This window comes from Lutra lutra, chromosome 2, assembly GCF_902655055.1.
Source record: "Lutra lutra chromosome 2, mLutLut1.2, whole genome shotgun sequence".
Lineage (NCBI taxonomy): Eukaryota > Metazoa > Chordata > Mammalia > Carnivora > Mustelidae > Lutra > Lutra lutra.
Window position 1 is genome coordinate 140,661,651 of NC_062279.1, and position 25,889 is coordinate 140,687,539.

At 51.2% G+C, this 25,889-nt stretch overlaps 1 protein-coding gene across 2 annotated transcripts in view; it reads left to right on the plus strand.

The window, feature by feature from the left end:
• The window catches only part of PCGF3 (polycomb group ring finger 3), a 52,339-nt gene that overhangs the window by 593 nt on the left and 25,857 nt on the right, over nt 1-25,889 (plus strand). The window contains exons 2-6 of one of the 2 annotated variants that reach the window (XM_047718540.1): nt 15,678-15,718; nt 16,055-16,207; nt 20,597-20,714; nt 22,066-22,162; nt 25,398-25,453. In XM_047718540.1, the coding sequence (XP_047574496.1) occupies nt 20,606-20,714; nt 22,066-22,162; nt 25,398-25,453 (262 nt within the window). In that variant the 5' untranslated portion in view covers nt 15,678-15,718; nt 16,055-16,207; nt 20,597-20,605. The remainder of the gene's footprint in view (nt 1-15,677; nt 15,719-16,054; nt 16,208-20,596; nt 20,715-22,065; nt 22,163-25,397; nt 25,454-25,889) is intronic. The other variant, XM_047718541.1, reaches the window with a different exon arrangement.

A 25,889-nucleotide genomic window follows, 5' to 3' on the forward strand; every position in this document is an offset into this window, starting at 1 on the left:
GGCCGGACCCACGGGGCCGGGACCCGGGACAGGTCACGGGGAAGGGCCGGACCCCGGGACGGGTCATCGGGGAGGGACCGGGGAGAACCGGACCCCGGGACGGGCCAGCTGGGAAGGCCAGACCCTGAAACGGTTCACGGAGGAGAGCTAGAACCCAAACCCACCAGACAGGAAGCGCCGGACCCTGACATAGGTCACCGAGGAGAGTCCAGCCCTGGGATGGGTCATCCAGGAGGGTCCAACCCCAGTACGGGTCACCGAGGAGGACTGGGACCTTGAGACCGGACAGGAGCCAGAGAGGGCTGGACTCTGAGATAGGTCACTGAGGAGGGCCAGACCCCAGGATCTGGCAGGACCCAAGGAGGGCTGGGTCACTGAGGAGGGCCAGGACACCAAGACTGGCCCCAAAGAGGGCTGGGATCCTGGAACAGTCCTGTGAGCACTTCTGAGGCCCTGATACATCCCCTTCCAAGTGGGAGGCCAGGACCCTGGGACCGTGCCTTAAGGAGGGTTCATCCCATGCTACAGGCTCCGGGGATGACCAGGGCCCCAGGTAGGTCATTTGGGAACATCTGGATGCTGGGGCAGGACCGTGAAGAAGCTAGGCTCTCCAGGAGGGCCAGGACCCTGACAAGAGCTGGAACTTGGAGACAGGTCACTCAGAAGGCCTGAACTCCTGAACAAGTAGATAGGAATCACCCAGACCCCAAGAGTGGACTATATGGGATGCTGGAACCCCAAGCCAGCCCTCCAGAAGGTTGGACCCCTAGGGCAGGGGCCCTTAATGTGTCCATTCTATGCAACTGGATCCACCTGCTATGAAGGCTTGGGAGCATTGGGGATCCTGGTCACCTGAGCCCTATAGTGCAAGTCCCTCTGAGGCCCCCGGGCACCCTGATGTTAGGAGCACCTGGGCCAGGCCTACAGACCTTCTGGCCTTCAGCAGATGCCTCCTGGCTGGGCCCCAGGGGCACATGTGAAGCAGGGTAGGGACCCATCCTCATGCCTATAGGGATTCAAGTGGAGCTCCTAGTCCGCACTGGCTCCATGCCTCAGGCCAGCACTGTGCTCACTCCCCAGATCCAGAAAGCTGTCCCCTACTCTATTCTTCAGCCCCTACACCAGGGCTACTGTCTTTTGCCTTGGCCTTGTGGTCAGTGTTCATCACCTTCAACCACTCCAGCCCTTCTCTCCCTCCATTGGTGGAGGTCATATGGTTGTGTAGGTGTGCCCTCCATCCTGAGACTGGTGTCTCAGGATGTCCTTTCGCAGGTGTCCAGGAAGGTCCAGGAGGGGTGGGTCCAACCAGGAGTGTTGGAAGCCTAGGAAAGTGTTTTGGGGGCACTGGCCCAGGGCAGGAAAGTTGGAGCAGATATGCATATATATCAGGTGAGTGGATTAGGCACCTTCTCCACTCCAGGAAAGGAAAATATTAAAGGACCTAACAATGGGGGTCTTTGCTTCTCTGAAACCTTTGAATGACACTTTCATCTAAAACTAGCCCGTGTTCCCCTTTAATTTGAAAGTGCTGATGAAAAAGTAGGGTGTGGTATGTGCTACTCTTTGACTGGGGACTGGCTCCAGAGTGCATCCAGTAAGATGATGCTGGAGGAATTTGAGAGAATGAAAAGCCCAGGAGGGCAAGGGCATTGTCCAGCTCAGCTCCCAGAACTGGCTGCCTGGCATGAGGTCAGCAGGTAGCACACAACTATTAAATGAAGAAGTGAGTGTGAATGAATGAGTGAAAGGCAGGAATACTTGTAGAAAGATCAGCGTGTGTTAGGCTTGCAAACTGATCCAGAGATTGGGCAGTAGGATGAGATAAAAATCTAACACTCTGAGCTCTATGAACTCCCGAAAGAGACACTTGAACTGGTCAGTTCAGTATTTCACTTTGTGCCACAACTTTACTGCTTGGTTACTTGGGAGAAGACCCGTTTAGGTTTTCAGATTGGCATTTTATAAGACCAACTCCTAAGCAAATGGAGTCCCCAAATAGTCCAGCTTAGGAACTTTTATTCGCCAAATGTAACCACACTTGGGACCTTCTTACTCAACACTTACTTCTGATTTTTTTGTTGTTGTTGTACTTTTGTACCTTTTTTAAAACTTAATTTGTTTTCTGAAGTTTTGGAGAAGACTTGCCAAATTGGGCATTCAGCTTTGGTTAGGTTCTTTAATTTCCTATTTTTGCATTTTTAAAGGTGTGATAGTCCTGCATGGTTGCATTATTTATATATTGCTGCCCAACAAATTACCCCAAAACTTAGTGTCTTAAAACATCAGTTAATTATTTTACCGTTTCTGTGGGTCAGGAATCCAGGCACTGCTTAGCTGAGTCCTCTGACTCAGAGTCTCATAAGGCTGCCTTCAGAGTGCTGGCTGGAGCTGTGGTCTCATCTGAAGATTTGACTGTGTGTTTGACTGTGCTTCCAGGCCTGCTCGCTTGGCCACTGGGGCTCTTCATAGGGCAAGTCAGAGGGAGCCAGTGCAGAAAAGAGAGCAAGCAAGAAGGCCACAGTCTTCGAGACCTAATCGTGGCAGGGACATCCCATCCCTTTTGCCATATTCTCTTTGTTAGAACCTCGTCACTGGGTTAGGGTTAGGCTTAGGGTGTGTGTACTGGGCGTGGGGGTGATGGTCACTGTGGTCATCTTAATGCCTGTCACTTAGCAGATTTCAGCTAATATAGGGCCTGTACTTGAGAAATACCTGCAAGTCAGTTAGCAGAATTGGATAGAGAACAGTGCGTTCAGTAGAAGGTTGCAACAACTCAGCTCTCTTTGATTGTATAGGTTCCTCTGATGTCACCATAATGACCACAGCCACTGGAACTTACACAAGAGGGAAGATAAATTATAAATAGGGAAGATGCTTGGGAATTACACCTGGAGCAAACCATAAGCAACTCCCCTGCCAACCCTGCAAATTAAATTGAGTGCTGTAGAATTCTTGGATAGCTTCAAGTTCAATGATTTCAGTGTTTCCAGAGCATCATTTTAGTCCTGCCCGAGATTTTGCTCCAGGAATTATAAACTGACCTTTGTAAAAAGTTTTTCAGGAGTAAGATCCTGAGACATTTTAGATATTTGACCCTTGTAAGGAAGTCATGCTCCAGGAGCCAGAATGTAAGGGCCTCTGTGCTCAGGGCCTGTGGCTCCTTGGAGCTCATGGACTCTGGTGCCATGCCTCTCTCTGGCACCCCGGGCGGGGGCTGGAGTGAGGGCTGTAAAGCGCACTGTGGAAGCCCTCTGCAGAGCGATGTGTCCCCTCCTGCTGCCCAGTTCTTTCTGGACCTGCTGGGGTCCAGGTCTTGCTAGTGGGAGGAAGGGGCCTCTTGCCAGTGATTGGAATTACTTATCTGAGTTGTTAGATTGAATTATAAAGGAAGGTTTATTTTGGTTTATACTTGTGCTTTCTCGAATGCCAGGATTTATTATTTCGTTTGAGCTGTTTGCTTATTGGTCAGAATCGAATTTGAAATTGAAAATGTAATTTTACTATTGAAATATGTTGAGGTTTGGGGACAGTTTCTTACTACCCTTCTGATATTTGCTGTTTGTAGTACAGAAATGCTGCCCAATTCTCATTGTGCTTCAAAAAATGGAACTATACTGCTCTACAAGTTGATAGTTTATCATTAAATTTTAAGAAGTAAGACCTCTAAAAATAATAAGCGTATCTTTTCTGATCCGCCATGTTCCTCCCTACAGAACTGAATTCTCTGAAGGCCAAAGGACAACAATAATGAAACACTTAACACATGATGAGAGAGTTAAGGTGTGAGCCTTGCTTAGGCACATCTTCAGAATTGTCTGTTAAATGAAGCAAAACTCATTGATAAGAAGTAAAATGCGCTAGAAAATATATCCTTAAAAACTAGTTGTGGGGTTGAATGCTTTTTTGAAGAGAACTTCTAATATTCAGGTGAACATGGGGAGTGGAAGTTAATTGGATTATTTTGCAAATGAATCAGTATTCACTGGACTTTGCTACGTTAACATGCTGTTAACCTGTTCCAGATGTTTAGCAAGAAATATGCCAACAGTAGAAAGCTGTCTGCATTCTTCTTTGAAGCCCCTGCTAACTGTGGGTTTTATGGGGGCAGAAAGTGGTGATGCTCAGCAGGGCCTGGCCGGTGTTAGATGCGCAACAAAGAATTGAAGTCTGATCTTCATTCATACCTTGTGTGGCCCTGTCTTGGAGATACTCTGTGTGTCAGCTCATCTGGTTCTTAAAGCCACCCCACGTCTGCTCTCTGATCACCCCTGTGTGCCTGGGAGGAAACAGATGCAGGCCATGGCTGGGATGTGAGGAGCAGAGAAGGGTCAGCCTTTCCATTTTTATTTCAGAAAAAAACACAGTGGAGGAAAACGGAAAAGATTCTATACCCCACCCTGATCTAGCAATTATTTCGCTTTGCCGTGTTTGTTTTATCTCTTTTTTCTAAATACATATTTATTGTCACTGAATCATCTGAAAGTAGCTACAGACAACCTCCCAATCCCTTCAGTAATTCTGAGCACACAGGTCATAGGATCAGGATGGTCTCCGCACAACCACAGTGTCATTCTCACACCTGAGGAATGGGCACTCGGTTCACATACTAGCTCATTTTCTGTTCATTTTGCAATCTCCCGACTTGTCTCAGGAATGTCTTCTGTCGCATTTTCCCCAACCAGATCCAGGCAGGGTCCTGGGATGGCACAGGGTGTCCTGCGCCTCCTGGACGAGGCATAGGTGGGTTCCCTGGGTGGCACTGGGGGTCATGGCCCCTGTGTCTTCTCAGGTTTCCCTCTTGCCCCCCACAGGGTTGACTTTTGCAGGCTATGTGTCACACCTGGATTTTTCCGATTCTTCACTTAAGATGTCATCCGCCTTTGTTGTCCCTGTGTACTCTGAACTGAAGGAATGGGGGAGAGGCCAAGTCAGGCTGCAGGCCTGGGAGATGCCTTCGCAGGGGCCAGTGAGTGCTTTATGTTGCACCATCGGGGACACCCAGTCAGGTCCTGTTACTTGGGTCAGTCCTGCCAGCCACGCTTCTGGGGCCACAGTTCCTAGTGTCCTGCCATGGGAAAGTCAGCCAGGCCCTCCCTGTCCCATTTCTGATGGGGACGCAGCCTCTGGCCATTTCATGGAGGAGCGAGCCCTGATCCTCCGTTTCAATGCTTTAAGCAGACTTTGTAGAGGGTTCAGTGCTTAGAAAGGGTTTGAAATTGCTAATGGAAATAGGACTTTTGCTGACAAGTAACATTTCTTTACCCTAAAGTAAGTGCCTTCCTTACTGTAGAGACAGAAATGGCTAGAGGCAGTTGGTTTCCCCCAGCCTTTTGTTAAAGGCAGTCTGGCGACAAAGACAGAATCAGAAACCACAAGGGAGGTGTCTTAGTCAGCCGCCACAGCAGAACATCACAGACGGAGTGGTTTAAGCAGCAGGCATTTATTTCTCACTGTCCTGGGGGCTGAAGCCCAAGGCCAAGGTGCCAGTCAATGTGGCTTGGGCTGCGGGCCGGCTGCCTCCTGGCAGTGGAAGCCCTCTTCCAGCACCTCCTGCACGGACGCTAATCGCATCCGGGCCCATCCTTACACATCTGACCATGTTGCCCCAGACGCTCCGTCTTTGGACATGGCTTAGGGCGCCAACACAGGAATTTGAGGTGGGCACAGTTCAGTCCAGACCAAGGGGCTGCAGCATCTGCTACTTGTTTATTAACCTGTTCCTTGTCTCTAGAATTGGGAGAATAGTTGCCAAATGAAAACGTCCCCAGGACTTGTGGTCACTCTGTTTTACATGCTTGGGAAATTGGCCCTTTCTTCGGCTATTTAACTCCATGTCTTTAAATACAGTTACATTAATTTTCTAACACTGTGTAACAACTTGCCTCAAAATTAGTGGCTTAAAAGGACACTGACTTACTAGTCCCAGTTCCATGGATTGGAAGTCTAGCACAGGGTGGCTGCTCTTCTGCTCAGGGCCTCAGAGGCTGAAATCCACGTGCTGGGCTGAGGCTCTCATCTGGGACTCGGGTCATCTTCTGAGCTCACTCGCCCACCTCCTGTGGTTGTTGGACTGAGGTTCTGCTTTGTTGCAGGCCGTCAGTTGGGGGCTGCCCTCAGCTCCTAGTGGCCCCACAGTTCCTCGTCCAAGGACTGAGTAGTTGACAGCAAGTTGCTTTCTGCCAGGCTGGTAGGTCTCGCCCCTCTATCCTGCTCTTCTGCTGTGAGCTGGAGAAAACTCTGAATGACCGTGCTCTTTGGCTTACCGTATTTTAAGGTCAGCTGATTTAGAACCCTAATTATGTCCTCTAAAATCCCTTTGCAGCAGTACCGAGGGTTAGTAAGGTGGGAGACTGAAGTATGCCAGGGCCCAGAATCTCATGGCCATCTCAGGATTTTGCCTGCCACAGTCCTGCTGCCCCAAAATTCATAGCCTCCCAAATGCCAAATACACCTGTCCCTCTTCTGAGGTTCCCCAGGGTCTCGTCCCACGGTAGCACCCGCTCAGAGTCCCAGACCTTGCGTGAACCACAGAGTTCTGGAATCTCATCCCCTGGATCACCCGCTTGGTGCAGTCCACTGGCTACTACTCCTGGACACTTGCGAACCAAGTGAGACAGACCGCCTTCCCAGTACCCCACCCCCACCCCCCAGCAAGACAGGTGTAGATTACCAGTTGAGAACGGAGGAGTGGACATAGCAGGGAGTCACAGGCCCAACGCAGTTCTGAAACCCTGTGGGGATGCCCATTGGGATTCTTGATTGGGTTTTGAGCTCAGGGTGAGCCAGCTCGTTCTGTGCTTCGCCCTCTGGGCTCTTGTTTCTACCCTGAGTTGGCCTTTTTCATGAAGGGGGTTGCATGTCTGCAGCAGAGCCAACTCATCAGTTGGCCGCTACTGGAAGAGTCCTGTAGCCTAAGAGCCCCTTTTCTTAACATGTTTTTCATCTTCTCCAGGGGTTGGATCTGGGAGTTAAAATGGGTATGATTATATAATGATCTGTTTTACGGTTGAGTTCTAATCTCACCTTCCCTCTTTCCTGACATTATCTGACATTGCTGTCTCCTGTTCCAAATTCTCAAGGATCGTGTCTGAGCTCGTGCCCTCCTTGGCCCTCTGTCCTCGTCCCCCTGTCCCGTGTGGATGCCTCGTCCTCCAGGCCAGCCGGCCACAAAGTGATCCTCTTGCACTTCGGGGGCCCCTTGCCCCGTCGGTGGGGTGCCTGCTGCTCTGACCTCTCCCTCCGGGTCCAAGGTCAGACGTTCCTCCGCACCGGCTCTCCTCTGGTCACTAAAGCAGCCCTAAAGCAGCCCCTCCACCTGTTTCCTCTGCTTCGCTGCCTTCCTCTGCTTTCTTCACGGTGCTCATCACTCTTTGCTGATGAGTTTGTCATGTCTCGTCACCAGCTGGAATGGGAGCTCCCTGAGCACAAGGCCTGTGATAACATGTGAGCACACTTGTTGTCTCCATAGGCATGCCTGGGATGAGTATTTGAGCACCTTTTCTGAGACGTCGGAAAACACCATGGCTTCCAACCATACTTGGTTGATAGTTTGGCTGGATGTAGAATTCCACGTGAAAGTCTCTTTTCCTCAGAACTTGGAAAGAATTACTTCTTTTGCTGGTAGGATTCACTGTTGCTGATGAAAAGTCTGGTGCTGAGTCCCACTCCACTGTGAGCTCCTTTCCTCCCAGAACCTGTAGGACCCTTTCTTGTACCCATGATGTCCTCCGCTTCCAGGACTTGGTTAGATGTGGGGATTTTCCGTCACTGTGCCAGGCACTCAGGCCTTTGTGGTCGGATGGTTCTTCCAGCTGGGGAAATACTTGAATAATTTTTCCCAAATCATGAAATACTGCCTACAGATGAGCATAGAGAAAGATACAATGAACACCTGTGTACTTATTACCCAGCTTAAGAAATAAAATATTAAAGTATATTTGAAAGCTCCTTATCTCGGTTTTCTGTTTTTTCTAAAACACTTGTTGGTTGGATGTTGGATCTTTTCCATTTCCTATCTTAATCTACTCTTTGAGAAGATTTTCTCAACTTTATCATGTAACCTTTTTATTGAAATTTTAATAGCTCCGGTCACGTGGCTGGCATTGTAGTATAGGGAGATGGGTAGTAACATAAATAGGTGTATTATAAATTCAAGGGTAATATCTTAAATTTGTGGTGTGTGCACACTGGGCATGTAATTGTCAACAAGATGGTCCCTAAAGGCGTTGCTGGGTAGATGATATTTGATAAAAGGCTTGATGGAGGTAGTAGGGTAGTTCCCGTGTATCCACCTGAGAGACGATGTTCCAGCTACAGTAGGTGCAAGGGCCATGAGGTGGGAGTACACCTAGAATGTTCTAGAACTAGCAAGGAGTCCACCGTCCACCATGGCCAGAGTGGAGTGAGAGGGGTGGCTTGGGGCCTCAGTGGCCACTGGAAGGCTCTGGCTTTCCCTGAGTCCTTGGAGAGTTTTATACCACAAAGCCACCTGCTCAGACTCGCATTTCCTCGGGATTCCTGGGAGCTGCGTCAGGGGTGAGTGTGGCTTGGTGTGCCTGAACACAGTCCAGTAGGGTAAGTGTGAGGGGTATAGTTGTCCTTACCTCTTGCACATGGGTGCCAAGTAAGTGAGAAGCCACAGATGGGATGAGCTGGTGTGGACAGGAAATCCAGACTATACTCTTGGAGATGCCAGCTTTCCAAGTGGACCACAGGTGGTTAGCGTCTGAATTTGGGGTCAGGGAGCATTGAGCGGCGTAAGCATGGAAGTGAGAGGCCAGTGGGACGTGACTAGAAGTGGGTGGGCTGGGCTCAAGGGACAGGCGCCTGGGAGCCCACCCTGGGGACTGTATCTCAGATCACTGACTTCCAAATGTATATAAACCCTTAATTTAAGAAGTGAAGATTGGGAGTAAATTCAGCAAGGGACATGGTCATCAGTCTGCCATTCAGTGAATTCCTAGTCACTCATTTAACACATTAGGCATCCTGTTGTCCTCAGAACACCCAGTGATGGGAAGAGCAGCTGTGGGTGATGGCCTGTGACATCCCTGAGTGGGGAAGCGAGGACAAGGCCTGGGGAGCAGTCCTCAGCTTTTTGCAAGGCTGAGACCTTGGTGACCTGGGGGTGGGGATGGGGGTGGGGTGTCAGGTCCAAGTTAGGGGAGAAGATGGAGCAGGGACTTCACTGTCCTTTGAGTCATGAACACTTTTGAGAGTCTGAATTCAAAGCACTTTTTTGTTATTCATATTTTTAAAAAGCTTTTGTGACAGTACGTTGTCACATAGAAACACATCTAAAGTTTCACTTTCTTTCATCATCTTAACCTGACTTCAGTGTCCCAGCAAGGCACATTCATGATACGGTTCTGTTCATCTTGAGACGGCAGTGAATTCTGGGTATTTGGCCTGCGTGTGGAGTGTCCATTCCTGCAGGCCTTGCCTGAGGACCTGGTGATTCTGTCCTCGAGTGCATGAGCCCCACCACGTGCCAGAGCCCTGCTGGGGAGCAGGACCACGCAGGGAATGGGTTAGCTGGGTACCACAGGGAGACTAGTGAGGCACTGGATTCCTGGGAGGCAGGATCATGGGGTCAGGGAGGCCATAGAGAAGAAGCTGCAGTGACCTGACACCAGAAAGTAGGGCTCTCTCTTAAGCACACACTGTGTGCCAACACAGGTGCTCTAGTTGGGGGAGAGAGAGAGGAAGAGGAAGGCCCATCAGATGGGACAGCAGGTGTGGAGACACATAAGCATCCAAAATCGGAGCAGGCTGGTTTGGGAGGAGAGGGCACTGGGCATGGGGCAGAGTTCAGCAGTTTGGTGATTTTCTTGTGGAAATGGATGAAGACAGAAATCTCTCTGGTTGATTGGGCAGCTCTGGGGTGGGTGCTCTGCCAGACATCATGGCCAGCAGTGAGGGGGCAGCCTGAGCCCTGCTGTGGGGGTTCACAGTGCCACGGGGGGCAGGCTGGGCACAGCACCCTGAAGAGGCTGACAGTGTGGGGACAGGATAGCAGCGGCGTTAGATTTGGTGCTGTGGTCACCCGACCAGAGGGCTGAGGGAGCCAGCCTGATGCCCTGAGGATGGAGGGCCGGGCTAGTGGGAATGGTGCGCACACAGCCAGAGGCAGGCGAGGCCAAGGGGCATGGACGTGCCCTGACGTGGACACTGATCGTGGATGGAGTCCTGATGTGGATGGGGCTTATGGGACTGGAGCATGGCAGGAGGGCACGGCTGGATCTTTTCAAGGCTTTCATGCAGGAAGAACATGTCTGATTTGCTTTTCTATGTGTTGCTCAGACTTGTCCACGAGATTGAATTTGTGGTGAGAGTGGGCATAGGGAGGCCTGTCCTGGGTGCTTCTGCCATCTCTACGGGAGCCATGGTGTGTCCAGGGGACGGCCGTGGGCACGGAAGGCGGACAGAGGGCATGGCATTCAGGAAGAAACGGGCAGGACTGGGGTGAGGGAGGAGAGGAAAGCATGACCCCCGCACAGGCAGCTGGTGCTTGGATGTGGTTGGGGGTGGGAGGGGAAGCAGGTTGACAGTTTCTTAAAAAGTTGTTAAGCAGCCTCATGTGGCCCCCTGGTTGGCGTTTACTCCAGAGCATCCGTCCACACGACGTTGTGGCCATGAGTCCCTGACTGCCCCACAGGAAACAGCCCAGGTCTCTGTCTGCTGCTGAGCAGGCCAACAACAGGGCAGTGGACGCTGCTCGGAATGAGAACGAGCCCCAGCACAGGACAAGTGAGGGGAGCCGAGTCGTATGACGCCACGGACACAGCCCCCGAAACACGCTGCCTCAGTGCAGTTCCCCGGCAGATCGGGGTCTCTGGGGTGAGGGTCCGTATCTCCACTGGGCTGGTCCTTTCCCAGGCGAACGTCAAAGCTGAGTCGTCTTTCTAAAATACGTGTAGTTTATGTTTTGTCAAGTATTTCTCAGTAAAGCTGTTTGGTGAAGGTTAAGGTATTATGATCAACTTTGTGTTAATGATTTTTTTTTTAGAATATTGTTTTTATTTATTTGACAGAGAGAGAGAGACAGCGAGAGAGGGAACACAGGCAGGGGGAGTGGGAGAGGGAGAAGGAGGCTTCCCGCTGAGCAGGGAGCCCAGTGCAGGACTCAGTCCCAGGACCCGGGATCATGACCTGGGCCAAAGGCAGAGGCTTAGCAGCAGAGCCCACCGGGCACCCCAGGGGCTGATGATTCTGATTAAGATGTTCCTGGAAACAGAGCGGGAGACTTGAAGGTTCTCGTGAGACGAAGCACACGAGCTGGCTGTGGATTTGCGGGAGGAGGCAGGTTCTTTCTCCGGGGTCCCCGGGCAGGCGGGCCTGACAGGGGGTCTGGGCTGCCGCTGGAACGGAGGGAAGGGCAGGTGGGGCTGGCCCCGAGGAAGGTGCTTCCGGGGGGGGGGGCCCACCAGTAGGGGCATCGCCATCACGCTGCATCCCTGGGCCAGGGTGCACAGCTCGTCGGTGGCCGGGGAGCCCGAGCTGTGTGTGTTGGCGTGGGAAGACAGCTGGGGTAGCTTTGTGGTTCTGAAAGCCCCATGTCATTGCATCATCCGTTGTCTGAGGGCGGCTTTCCATTTTCCAGTAAAAATGAGGGTGTGGATGTACATGTTCCAAGTATTTAAGGACATACCCACAGAGGGAAATACACAATTACATTAAGGACAGCAATTAGTTTGGGGGGACTGGGGTTGTAGGGATTTTCCTTAGTGTTATTCTTTACTTTCCAAATCATGTTGAGTAAAGGTGCATATTACGTCCACACTGCAAAAAGCCTGGTGTATTTACCTAACAGATAGTCCTGGCTGACAGAGGTGCTGGTGCACCACGGGAATGGAGGGCTGGGGAAGCATCCCCCGATGGGCGCTCACAGGAGTCAGAGGGAGGGCGTGACCCAGCTGGGCGCTTGCGGCTGAGGGGCCCGGCTAGGGGTGCAGCTATGAGTGGTGGAGGGGCCAACTGGAGGGGTGTGCACGGGAGTGCACAGGGAGCCTGGGCCTTTTTGCACAGGATGACTGCCTGCGGGCCTGCGGTGGACCTGAAATTTGTGGCAGAGAGACATGCCACCCCGCCCTTCTGGAAGGCTCCAGCACCGGTGCAGTGCATGGTGGAGCCAGCCCCGTGAACCACACAGCAGGGAGCCACGTGGGAGGAGTCGGCCTGGCCATGGTCGGGGCAGTGACCAGAGATCCTGCAGATAGTTTATGTTGGTAATGTCCTCATCACCGGGATCTCACTGAGAGCAGTCTGACGGGGTGGAGGGCCAGCAGACACAAGGGAGGTGTTCACCAATGAGGCACAGCTGTGGCAGACCCTCATTGGGATTTTAACTTGCATTTCCGGGATTACTAATGAAGCTGAATGTTTGAAAATACGCTTATTTGGATTTTTTCTTCTGTAAAGTGCCGGTGGTTCCTTTTATTGCTTGGAGCAGGAATTGGCAAATGTTTTTGAGCAAATAATGTAGCTTTTTGGGCCATATGGTGTCAAAACTCCTCCATCCCAAAGCAGGGACAGACAGAACACAGGTGTGTGGGCATGGTGGGTCCCACTCAGTCTCTGTTCTTGGAGCAGCCTCATGGAGCCCCGTCTGGACCGTCGTCTCAGGTGTGACTGTTTCCACTCTTATGTTTTGTGATTATCTGATGTACTTATTTTTAACGTAGTTGATTTTATTAGTCGTTCCCTTTGTGGTTAGTGCTTTTTGATTCTGTTTGTAATGTTTTCCTCCCCTGAGGTCAGGAGGATGTTTGCCCTAGTATCTTCCAAAGGTTTAAATTTTGCTCTCACATTTGGTCTTCGTCCACCTGGAACTGATTATTTGGGGATAAGGGTAGGGGAGATGCCTGGTATAAACTAGGAGTTTGTTTTTATTTTGTTTTTCCAATTTCACCACCAGGAATGATGTTTGTTGTTTTTTTTTAAATTTTAGAATGCACTTTTTAATGGAGGTACAGTTTACACACACTGAAGTTCACCGCAGCTTTCATGCTGTGTGGTTGGTGTCTTTTGGTGCATCTGTGACCACACCCCACTCCTGACCCAGAACTCTGCCATCTCCTCAGACTTCCAGCCACCAGTCCCTGCCACTGGCCATCCCATGGGCTCCCAGATCTGCCTTTTCTAGAACTGTGTGTCCAGTGGGACATGCACTGCAAAATTCTTGTGCCTGGTTTCTGTCCTTCGTTCATTTTGGTTGCTGAGCAGTACCCATTGTGTGGACGGACCACTTTCTGTTCCCACCACCGCTGACAAGCACTGTGGCTTTTTTCCATTGTGGGACTACTATGAAGAAAGCTGCCTTGAACATTGAGGCGTAACCCTTTGAGTGGATATTTGTGTTTATGTCTCTTTTATTTATTTTTAGAGTGGGGAAGCGCAGAGGCAGAGGGATCGAGAATCTTAAGCAGGCTCCATGTCCAGCGTGGAGCCCGATGTGAGGCTTAATCTCATGACCCTGAGATCATGACCTGAGCCGCTATCGAGAATCAGACGCTCAACTGACAGAGCCACCCCGCAGCCCTGTGTCTCTTTTAAACAGAGAACCTTTATTAGCTTCTAAATTTGCTAAGAGTTTCTTTTTTTTTTAATCATGAATGGATAATGAATCTTATCAGATGATTTCTGTGCATCTTTGGGAAGATTTTATCATTTTTCTCCTTTTGTCTTTTGTCAGGTTACTTTTTTACCTCATAGTAAGCCCCCTTGTATTGTAGGGACAACCCTCATTGTCAAGCATGCCCCTCCTGCTCAGACATTCCTGGGTCAGGTGACTCCGTGTGCTCACAGCTTTGACACTGATGGCCACCAGTGAGTTCAGTCTATGATTTTCCTTCAGTTCTGGTCTGGTGTGTGTGTTGCCTTCATAAAATGAGTTGGAAAATACCGTCTTTTTGATTCTCAGAGTGGATTTGTCTGAGGAGGTTGGTTTTGGCTTTTTGAATACTTGGTAGAACCTTTCAGATGGTGGGCCTGGGGTTTTCCTGATGACCATGTCCACTTCCTTAATCGTTATAGAACTTCTGGGTTTTCTATTTCTACTTACCTCAATTCCGGTGAGTTATTTTTCTGGGAATTTATCAACTTCATATAAATTTTCAACTTTATCAGCATAAAATTGTTCATAATTCATACTAATAGCTTAATTCTATTATTGCTCAAATGTAACTTTCTAAAGGAGGGACTCATTGACACCCAGTCCCCAAACCAGTGCCCCTACTTCCCCTACTCTGGTCTTACTGATAGCATTTATCACCTGTTAACATACTAAGTAATTTACCCGTGTATTGCATTCATTACTTATTGTCTCTCTTCCTCCAGTAGGGTGTAGGCTCCAGGGATCCTTTTCTTTGCTTCTTTCTCCTTCACTGAGGTCTAAGACCTTAGCTCAGGTATCTGTAACTGTGTGTCTAGCCACAGTACAACTTAAATAAAATAAAATCCACCGGAAGTTTCCTCATTCACACTCACCAGATGTCAGGGGCTCAGCAGCCACCGTGCTGGGCAGAGGGGATTTCTTAGGAGTCCCACCATCCCAGAGCATTCTGGTCAGCCCTGGTCCAGAGCCAGGCCCTGTGTTTTGTCTTTGTTCTCTTGTCTGTGCCTTAGACACACCTGTTAGTCTTCCTAACCAGCCAACTAACTCTCTTCCTCCTTCCCCTCCGTCCTCTTTTCCTTTTTCTGTAGAAGTTAATTGAGCTTCAAAGATTAATTAATAAAAACTGCAGCGTGGAAATCTTGAAGAGTAAAAATCACATAAACTGCGTATAATGTGAACATCATTTAAGTATTACTAGGCCCACCATTCCGAGGTTATATTTAGTCACATTGTTAACCACCAGGGCCCGGTGCTTTCTCAGGTGCGTCCCGGCTTCAGAAGGGAGCAGGCATGGCACCTCCAGCCCTGCCTGTCCACCATCCCACCTGGAGGGTGGGAAGACCTCGGGGGAGGAGGGAGAGGCCCATGGGGGGTCCCAGAGGAGTCTCAGACGGAGCCCCCACATGGCACCATGGCCAACAGCCTGACCCCCCTGGGGCCTCCAGGCTGGAGTGCAGACCCCACCCCCGCAGATCTGAGAGTACCTCTTGGCTCCCTGTCACCCAGAGTGGGAGCCCAGATCTTCCCAGAGGACTCACACAGCCCTCTCTGGACCCCGACCTCAGCCCTGTGCTGGTTAGTGTCTGTGCCTGTCTCCACCCAGAACTCCGTGACCCCCCGCTGGGGCCCAGAACCCATCATGCAGCCTGTGTGCTCACCTTATGGGATATGAGGAGGGATGTAAGGGTGCAAAACCCACAGAAATCACAGACACTAAATACAACTGTGCACTAGTCTCTGGGGCCTTCCATCGGGTCACCCCCGAGATCTCCCCGCTTCTCTGGCCTCACGTCACGTGACAGAGCCCCCTGCCTGCCCCCACGCCTCCCGGGTGCCCTCCCAGCCCAACAGCCCCTGGGTCTTGGTGCCACCAGACTGCCATGGACATCTGCCCGTGTCTTTGTGGCGGGTTCTGGTTCTTCACTGTTATCAATTCTTGTTTTCCATTTGGTTGTTTGAAACAAGTAAATGGGCAAAGCCAAGGCTGCAGGTCCAGCAGCGGATGTGGGCTCCGTGTGGACAGTGGGTGTGGGTGACGCCCCTATGTTGTGTGTCTCCACAGGCTTCAAAATGTAGCAGAGCGTCCCAGGCTGCCATGTACAGGTAAATGCAGTTTGAACATGGATTTTTCTCTTCTTTCAGTGCATGTGAATTGCTTAAATTTACCTTGGATTAGACTGTGTGAGTATGCTACAGCCACAGAAAAAGTCATCTTCTGTAACTTCTCTAAAATGTAGTCTCTGACAGTTCTAGGGGCAATTAGGGAGCAACCACTCACATATACCCAAACCGTCCCTTAATTAACCCTTCTGGTCAACTCTGTTCTATTGTTTACTATGTGGGACTCACCCAAGAATTCTGGAAAGAACATCATTACAGGACTTTGTGCGTCCTGTGTGAATGAGCTGACATGAAATAACAGGGCTGTTTCTGTGCCAGAAAATGGACAGAGAGCAAGGGACAGAAGGGAGGCGCCGACGTGAAGACCCACAGGGCAGAGTGAAGCCGCTGACGAGGACCTACAGCCTCAGAGCCGCAGCCTGAGCGCCCAATGCAAAGGCAGGAGGAGGGGACTGAAGACATCTAGAAGAGGTGAGGTGCAGTCTCCCCCAGCCTCCAGGCAGCCTTTCAGCAGCCTGTGTTGTGGCATGGGGAGGAGCAACAGCTGTGAAAAGCCTACTGTTCACGTTCACTGCTGACCTTTCCTGCGAGAGGCTCTGAGATGCATCCATCGAGGCATCTCAGGGTCTGCAGGCAGGTGTGTGTGCAAATGGTACAGGACTGACAGTCTTGTAGCACTTTTCCTCCTTTGGCTCATGCCCACGTGGTGTCCAGTGTCCAGGGCTACACAGGGGCTGCCAAGCGTGGGAGGTCTATAGGCAGGACGTCCGCCTGATGACAACAGTGGACATGTCCCCTCTGAGTGCAGCTCCTCGTGGGCCTGAGGACAGGAGGATGGTTGACCTTGGGGTCCAGCTTGGGCAGAGCTGGCAGCTGGGCCAGGGGGACTCTCAGGGTCCTCTTATCTCCTAATGTGGGTGGTCAGCAGGTAGAGGGTCCCTTTTCCAGGCTGTCAGGGCTGTCCCCTCAGCCAGGCACTGTGCTCAGGCAGCCTGCCCCCTCTTGTCTTCCCTTGTCTCTTGTGACCTCCCTCCCTCGGGGGTCACCTCCTTTGGGGTTTCCTGTAGGTGAGACTCGTGTGTGCTCTTTTAGCAGGAGTCTCGTGAGGGGTGCTGTGTCCTTCGTGGCATGACTCCAGGAGGCACAGCTATCTCTCTCTCATCTGATGCCCACCTGGGTATCAGCTGGTCACTCAGGAAGTAATGTCTACACAGTGTTTCTACCTGGAGGCCCTGCTCTCTGTGCCTGAGAAGTGTTCGTTTGGCAGGGGGGCGGGGGGGGTGTCTTTGAGACTCTTTGAATCTTCCCTTCCTCAACAAAACCTCCATTGGTGATTCCTGAGGAAACTGTTGCTGCGGTTTCTGTGGTGGCTGGTGACTTCTACTTCCATGTGATCAGCTCACCTTCTGGAAGGAAGAATGTCTCATGAACTTCATTTGATGTTATTCTGTTGATAATGATCTGATTTATTCTGCTCGCCTGATGAGAATGACTCCTTATCTTGAAGCCCCAGTTGTTCCCAGTGTGGCCGGTGGAGCCCTTGGAGCTGGGGCCAGGTCCACTTGGGCCCAGTTCTGTTACATTCCCAGCCTGGCCTTATGTGAGTCATGTGCCTGTGCCCCCATGAACCTCATGGCAGATGGCAGCGTGTCCAAACTGGGACCTGGGCCACCAAGGAGCACTTACTCCCAGGCCCTCCCAGTGGACAGAGCTGGGAGGTAGGTATGCGAGTCCACACACATAGGCACACACACGTCTTCATCTCCGTACCCACCTGCTCACTAAGCATGAGCTCACACTGACCCCATTCCTCAAAGGGGCCAGAGGCCCCGTCTGTGCCAGAGTGACCTGGGACTTTGCTTTGGCTTTACAAGTTTGCGTGTTGCCCTTGAGCTGGGGCTGTGCTAATCTGCTCTGTATCATTCTGACTTTAGTGTATGTGCGGCCAAAGTGAGCCCTGTTTTGTCTTTTGTTTGGCATCTCGGTTACTTGGCGTTTGGGAAGATATGTCATTGCTGAGCATGTTACAGTGGGATGGGAACATTTGTGTGTCCTGTATCCTTAGTGGCTGGCGTATAAACTGCTCAGTAGAAGGTTGAGGATATGAGAAGAGTGCTCAGCTGGGGCCAGAGTGGGGCCTCACGCAAGATTTCCATGTCAACAGGCAGGCCCCTGTTTTCTGCTCTGCTTTGCTTGGGTTTCCTTCTTTCCTTTTATTTCCTACTCCACAAGGTGGTTCTGGGTTCCCCGAAGGCCAGCTACTTGACTGGGCCTCAGTGCACACACTTGCCAAGAACAGAGTACAAATCCACATCGGTTGAGAGCGAGTCCATCTTCCCCAGCTGAGGCTGGTTGGCCTTTAGAAACCCCTGTGAGAATGTTCCCCCAAGCTCCGTTTTATCTTTACTAGATTCCTAGTAACATCAGCGAGCCCCGACCCACAGACACAGCTGGCTGCGAGGGAGGTGGGAAGGGCCCTCTCCCATGGGGACCGCGTGTCTTTTGAAGGGAGGAGAGATGTGGGTGAACAGCCAGAAGTATCTGCTTTTGTCTCATGTTCCACGCAAGTCCTGGAGCAGGACTGCGGTGTAGACACACTCCATTCTGTAGGTGATGCTAGCCTGGCAGGCCAGCCAATGGCAGTCACTTGCTCTGGTAGTTTGTTGGTTCCAACAGTGCCCCTCCAGACTGCTGCTTCCTCTGGGGCCTTCGCCTCCTCATCCAGCCGCAAAGCCCTGGCCGGGCCCCCAGCCACACTCACTGTGCAGGCACGGCCAGCACTTGCCCTCGGGCCTCACACAGAGGGAAGTGGGTCTCAAGTCCTCTGCGTGGTTTGCTTGCTTTTCCCTCTTCATGAACAGCACTGAGCCGCAAGGGCCCTTGCCCGGTGGCCTAGGAGCCATGTGCACTGTGCGGCCAGCCAGCCTCAGAGATGCCCTTGACTCCGATGTGTCTGTTTCTGGTCTTCATGCAGAGCTCTGTTAGTGACGCTCACTTGGAGAACATTCACTCCGTGAGTATCCGCCGGAGCAGCATTCTGTGTCGGGTTCCTACTGCTGCTCTAACAAAGGACCAGCAGCACGAGTGCGTCATCTGACAGTCCCAAAGGTCAGAAGTCAAGGTGCCCACAGGCCTGACTCCTTCTGGCTCCAGGCGAGAATCGTGCTTTGTCTTTGCCAGCTTCTAGGGCACCTGCACCTTTGGCTGCACCTTCAAGCCAGCACCCTAGTATCTCCCAGTCTCTCTGCCTCTGACCCTCCCATCTCCCCATTTCAGGGCTCTGTGATGACATGGGCTCTATGGGGTCATCTGGGACCATCTCCTGCATGAGGAGACATACAGGTTTGGGGGTAGGATGTGGACATTCCCAAGAGCTGCTGTAACTCCTGGCACAGCTCAGGCAATGCAGTGACAAAACCAACCCTCATAAAGCCTGTGGTCTAGGGGGAGACAGGTGACCTGAGGGCAGAGCCAGGTACAGTGGCGTTACCCCCCCCCCCCCCCCGAAACAGAGACAACACGTCAGCACTTTGGCACACAGATGTTTGGGCTTTGATGATGTGTGTGCAACACTGATGTCCTGTGGGACAGTGACGGGAATCGGCAGGTGGCCTTAGGAACCCCCAGTTCTGGGACTGGGTTGTGCTGGGCCAAGAGGCTACTGAGGCCCAGGAAGGGTGAGGTCCAGGGGCTGGTTGGATTTCCCTTGGACAGGGCAGAGAATAGGGGAGGAGGATCTGGAGCACCTGCTGGCTAAGTAAAATTGCTTTTGTAGCCAATTCTCAGTGGCAGTTTTCTGTCATTTACCATTTTAAACAATTGCAGCAAACATCTTTTGAACTTGTCCCATTATTAAGATAAATCTCTAGAAATGAGACGGCTCCTGTCCTATTTGGGGACATCTGACTGGCAGCCCTTCTGACCATCTGCTTCCCTGGGACTGGTCAGGACTGAATGTCAACTGAATATTGGAAATACTGCCTTCTGATGCTGGACTGACATGTGGTATCACCTGCATTTGGATGTGTCCGTGGGCTGAGCACCTTTGCTTGTGCTTATCAGCTGTTTCTGTGTGTCCACACTGAGTGCTCGTCGAGGGACTTTGCTTCTCTTTCAGGTTGGGCCAGAGTCCCTCAGGGTCACTGACATCCCTCAGGGTCATTCTTCCCCGAGCTTGCCAGAGGAGCCAGAGGCTCTAGCAGTGACCCCGCAGCCTCCTGTCCCTGCCCCAGCACAGGTGGCCTGCTCCCCCAGCCTCTCTTCCTGAGGCTCCATGCATCTCCTGACTCACACCCCCCACATGGCTCCCTAGATGGCCTTAGCTCAGTCCCAAGCAGGAGAGGGTTGGGAGAGCCCTGAGGGGGGCAGTGTCGCAGTGGTTAAGGGGAAGTGGTCACACGTTTGCAGAGCGCTGCCCATTGGGACAGTCCCGGTTCTCTGTGAGAAGACCTACAGCACTCCCTTCTATAGACGGGAAGCCGGGCCACACAGTTTCTATGGCATGGACCTGGCCCTCCATCACGCTGAGCCCTTCTGTGCTGGAACCTGATTTACATTGGGCCTGAAACTTTGATGGAGCACATGGAAGTATTTTGGGGGCATCTGGAAGACGCAGTAAGTTGGGCGTCCGACTCTTGGTTTTGGCTCACGTCGTGATCTCAGGGTCGTGAGATCAAGCCCAGCATCGGGCTCCTTGCTCAGTGGGGAGTCTGCTGAAGATTTCTCTCCCCCTCTGCCCCTCCCCCGACTCATGCTGTCTTTCTCCCTCTCTCTCTAAAAATAAATCTGGGGAAAAAAAAAAAAAAAAGAAACACATGGGACTATTTCAGATATTAGTTAATAAGTGGTTTTCTCTTGCAGAAGCCAAAGATGTTGACCAGAAAGATTAAACTCTGGGACATAAACGCCCACATCACCTGCCGCCTATGCAGCGGATATCTCATCGACGCGACTACAGTGACCGAGTGTCTGCACACGTGTATGTGGGGAATATTCTAGAACATGGTCTTTGGCAGCCATGGGGGGGATGTGACTGAGTGGCTGCACACGTGTATGTGGGGAATATTCTAGAACATGGTCTTTGACAGCCGTGGCGGGGGAATGTGACCAAGGTCTGTATACGTGTATGTGGGGAATATTCTAGAACATGGTCTTTGACAGCCATGGTGGGATGTGACTCTCTGCATACTCGTGGGCGGAGTGTCTTAGAACGTGGCCTTTGACAGCTTCTAGCCTTGGGGTTTCTTGATCCCTGGGCTTGCTTTCCTTCCTTCCTTCCTTTCTTTTTTTCTTTCTTTCCTTCCTTTTCTTCTCTTCTCTTTTCCTTTTCTTTCTTTTCTCTTCTTTCTTTCACCAAAACCTTTTAGCTCAAGCAGAAAGCAAGACACAGAAGCAGGAAAAAAGATTATCTTAAATCAAAAAAATTAGTTCAAGTTTAAAAAAAAATATTATGGGTAGTTTCAGTAGAAATATCATTTAAGAAAGCTAAAAATAGGAAAAATTTAGTTATTTCCATGTAACATCAAAACCAGTATAACTGTGTTATGACAATATTCATTTTTAGTGGACAGAAATGCTTACTTTTTAAAATTTCCAAATGAATTTCTTAAACTTTCTGAACGGGGAAATGTGGTTTGGCTCCTCGAGGCTGATGGGCTTGTGTTGTGCTATTTAGAAGACTCTTAGCTTGTGCTGGACTTGGGTGTTTTAAGCCCCATCTTGAGTGAACATTTAGCAAGTGCAGTTTACCCGAAGCTAGTCTCCATGACGGGGGCTGAGGGGGCCAGGCAGGAACGCCCTGTGGAGACAGATTCTTTGCCGTAAGACCAGTGCCTGGAATGCAGGTGACTTTGGATCCTGTATTTTCCGCTTTAGAAAATAAAATATTTGCTAGTTTTGATAGAACTTTTATTTTAAAGGTAATTATAGCTTTAAATTGTTATTCTCTGTTGAATTTTCTCGAATTTTGTTGTACACAGAAAATCTCGTGATTTTTCTTTAGACAAACATGAAAATTTTAAGTGTTAGCCCCTGTGGTGAGAATATGAGACCCTGACGTGCATTCTAGTGATGTCTCCGCTCTTGACCTCTGGGCACCCCCTCCTCACTCAGGTTCCTCCTGAGTCCCTCCTACCCTTACCACTCAGACCTGCTGAGTGAGCACATGAGACTTCACCGTGGTTGGTGAGACCCGAGAGGCAGGTGTCCCATCGAAGCAGCCACATGCGCGGTGGTCAGTGGGTCTGCGCATGGCCCATGTGCGAGCCGAGCCCAAGGAGGCACCGGCATTCTGCTCTCACTTTCTGACATGCATGTGCTTTCACAAACAGTCTGTCGGAGTTGCCTGGTCAAGTACTTGGAAGAGAACAACACCTGCCCCACGTGTAGGATCGTGATCCACCAGAGTCACCCACTGCAGTACATTGGGTAAGTGTCTCCAGGGCCCCCGGGCACAGCTTCCAGCCTCGTTCCCTGTCAGGGCCTTGCCCTGGCCTGTGTGCTTGGCCACCCTGCCGGCCAAGTCAGACCAGGGAGCACCGGGGCCGCTCCCACAAGTTTCCAGGAATATTTGCTCAAATTGAATAATCTGAGGAACCTCAGGACCCACATGGATTTCACTGGTTTTACACTGAACTGGCTGAAGTTTGCTCTAAAGCGGGTAGCAGCCCTTGGCCCGCCTTTCTGTTATGGAACGAGTGGTCCTAGGCCCCTTGCTTGTGGCCTGCATCTTCTCACAGCTGGTGGCCCTGTTGGCCACGGCCACCTTCTTGGGTGAGGGGGGCGTCCGGGTTGGCTTGTGGCTCTTATGTGAAGTTTTAAATGGCTTCCAGGTTTGAGGGGCTGTCCTAAAGGAAATGAAAGCACTCCCCCACCACGTGGGAGCAGCAGAGGTAGGTCTGGAGATCTGTTCTGAACCACTCATAAGGGTGTGCACAGGAGAGTTTAAAAACATGTGAGCAGCTGGCGTCAGCGCAGCGAGAAGCTGCTCCCAGATCAAGAGGTAGAAATCACCAGGCCCAGAAGACCCCACCCAATAGCCCACTGTTCCTGGACAACATACCTTAGTCTCCTTTGTCCAGCTCACTACAAGGGGCACCAGTGGTGTGTTTGTGTGCCTTTTGCCCTTGACCCATCCTGTTCTCCAGACCAGTTAGTTAATGTGGGACCCTGTGGCCGGGGCACATTGGGGTGTCCACAGCGGGCCCTCAGTGCTGCTCTGGGGTTTGTTGTATAGGTGTCTCTTCTTTGCCATCCTTCAGGGCAGGGTGTTGGGATGTAGAACTCTCGTACCTTCCCGTGCTCTCCTGGGCTATTGTGGACTGCATTCTTGCCGTGTGGTGTGCTCTTGGCCCTGACTATCAGTGAGCACCAGCCTCCTCCCAAATGTTACCTGGCCATTCGGGTTTCTGAGAAGTGTCTCTTCATATCTCATTTCATTTTTCTACTGGGTTCTTTGTTTTATTTGTTCTGCTTTAAAGAAATGCTTTATATATTCTGTGCACTAATTGTTGGCAGTGTCTATGTATGTGTTTCCTGTCTTGGGGGGTGTAGCTTTGTAGAGCACAGGGGGGCTTTCCTGATGTGAACTGTAGAAGGCAGGTGGTGGTAGGAGCTTCACGCCGGTGGAAAGCTGTAGAGACTCTGGCCCTCCCTCCCAGAGTTCCAGGGCCCCTCTCCTGTGCTCTGGGATAGGCAGGGTGTTCTGGAGAACAGAAGCACTTTAGCAGTCCCGGACCGTGGTGTTCTAGGCATAGCCTAACCTGTAACACAAGGAAGGGGGCCAGTGGAGCGGAGCTAGCCAGGTGCACAGGCCAGGGCCTGCCTTCTCTCTGTGTAGTGACGATGTGGTGACCAGGGCCAGGGGGTTGAGGTGCAGAGCTGGGGGGAGATGCGCAGCCCTGAGGCCTGCCATGGGCTCTGCGCTCCACAGTGGCTCTTTCCTGCTAATCTTTTCCCTTACTCCTTGCCCTCTGTGCTCTGTCTGGAACTATACTGTTTTACCCATCCTAATGCCAGCTCTGCTGTTGGCTCAGAGCCTTCTTCCTGACATACCTTTGTCTTACACACTTGGCCCAGCCTTCTGCTCTGATTCTGCTACACTTTGACCGTGAGGTTGCCCCAAAGGAAGGGCCTTCACCTTTGGGCTGGGGCAGAGTGGGAAGAGGGCACTTAGGGTGGGGCAACAGGGCCTGGTGGCCCCATGCTGGGCCCCAGGCAGTGGCTCAGGCCTTAGGAGGTAAGATGATGCCATGGGGTGCTGGCCGCAGATAGGTGTTGAGTCTGAGCTTCTAGGGTCTGGAGGATCTATGAGGCAGCTCTGCCCTCCCAGGCTTCAACTTCAAGCCAAGGACCTTGGCCATGTGGGCCATGTCAAGAGAGGAGCTAAGAGGGTGTGTGGCCTGTAGCATGGAGTGTGAACATGAACCCTGCAAAGGAATTGGCTCTGTTTCAAGGGTTTGCCCGGAATGTAGCCGACACCAGGAAGAAGCCCTTGTGCTGTTGTGCCTCCTGGCACCCTCCCCGAGGAGAGTCCGCCGAGCCCTCCACTCAGCGCTGTGGGTCTCTGGCCATGCAGGCAGGGTCTAGCCCAGTCATTCGGAGGACCCAGGGTAGAGCTCTTTGGCAGGGTTTCATCCAGCATCCTCTCCTTAGGGATCGGGTGAGCTTTCCACGAAGCTGGTGAGGGTGGAGTCAGTGAGCAAGGGAGTCGTGTGTGCTCCAGGCCAGTGGTGGTTCTGAATGCTTATCCATGTGCATGTGTCTGTCACCCGTACACACACGTGAATGTGAGCGTTGGGACGTGAAATGCATTTCTTAGTGTGCTGCACGATCAGAAGGGTTGAGAAACCCTGCGTCCATCTGCCACGGGCTGAGTTGTCAGCCCAGTGTCTAGTAGAACTTTAGAGTTGTTGGAAGCAGTGAGCAGTGGTCTCTGCAGGACCTGGTCCCCCAGCATTTCTGGCAGAATTGTGAGCCTGGTGAGCGGCTGCTGTGTGCCCAGTCCTGTCCTAGCTCTTGCAGCTAAATATCTGATCTGTGGAGCAGAGCTGTTTGTCAATTGGTTACAAGGTACCTATCTGTGTTCTTAAGGTTTTCATTTTAATGGACGATGTTTGAAAACGGTTACTTCAATGTATTAATAATTTATGTTCAAAAATAACAAACTGGAGTAGTGTACTTCAGATACTGTGCTCATGTAACCTTTTCAGAAAACCTTCATAGGTAGATCATAAAGACCACCAGAAGGGCCTGATCTTAGCACCTTTTCTCTGCATTTTTGAGAATGTTAAAGAAAACTTCCTGTCTAGTGGAGACCCCAGGAAGCACCAGTGGACAAGGCGGGGTTGGTGGTGTGCGGCTGGACAGACCACACCAGGCCGCAGCTCTATGTTGGCTCCGCATTCGGCAGGCAGAGGGCACTCATCCCCTAGAGGATCTTTGTGCCACCGCTGCTTGAAATGTTCTTAAGCTTCTAGAACCTGAATTAAATGATGCATTAATTCCGATCATATATAACTTCTGCTAGCACATTTTTTTAAGTGCAAACTAGAAGCAAAATTCAACCAAGATTTAGAATTTGCGATTGTGAATTTTGCTGTTGTAAAGGGAAGATGTGCCCGGGTGTTTTGGCTGACCTGACCTGTTGTGTTCTTTTTGCCAGTCATGACAGAACCATGCAGGACATTGTTTACAAACTGGTTCCAGGCCTCCAGGAAGGTGAGTGTCAGAGTGTCTCTCTCAGACTGTGGAGTCTGTAGCACGGCCTCTGGGAGGCTTTCCTCATGGGGGTCCTGGACCTGGAGGGAGGCCCCTTCTGTGGCAGCAGCACCGCCTGTCTTGTCCCCATGCTGAACTCACGAGTACCATGGTGCTGGCTTCTTCCGCTGTCCGCCTTGCCAGCTCCTGCGTTCAGAGGGGCCAAGTTGAGCATGCAGCCTCACTGGGGCAGCCTCCCTAATTGCAGACACACCACCAGTAGCCGGGGTGTGGATAAAGTTTACCTGCATCTAAAGTCCAATCTCATTGAGAATTAAAAAGAAATACTATGTAGTATAAGTATCCTGAAAGTAGAAATAGCAGTTCTTGTTTTAAACTTTCCTGCAGTCCTGAACACAGAGAGTGTTGCTGCCCCTCTTCGTGGGGATGGTGAGGG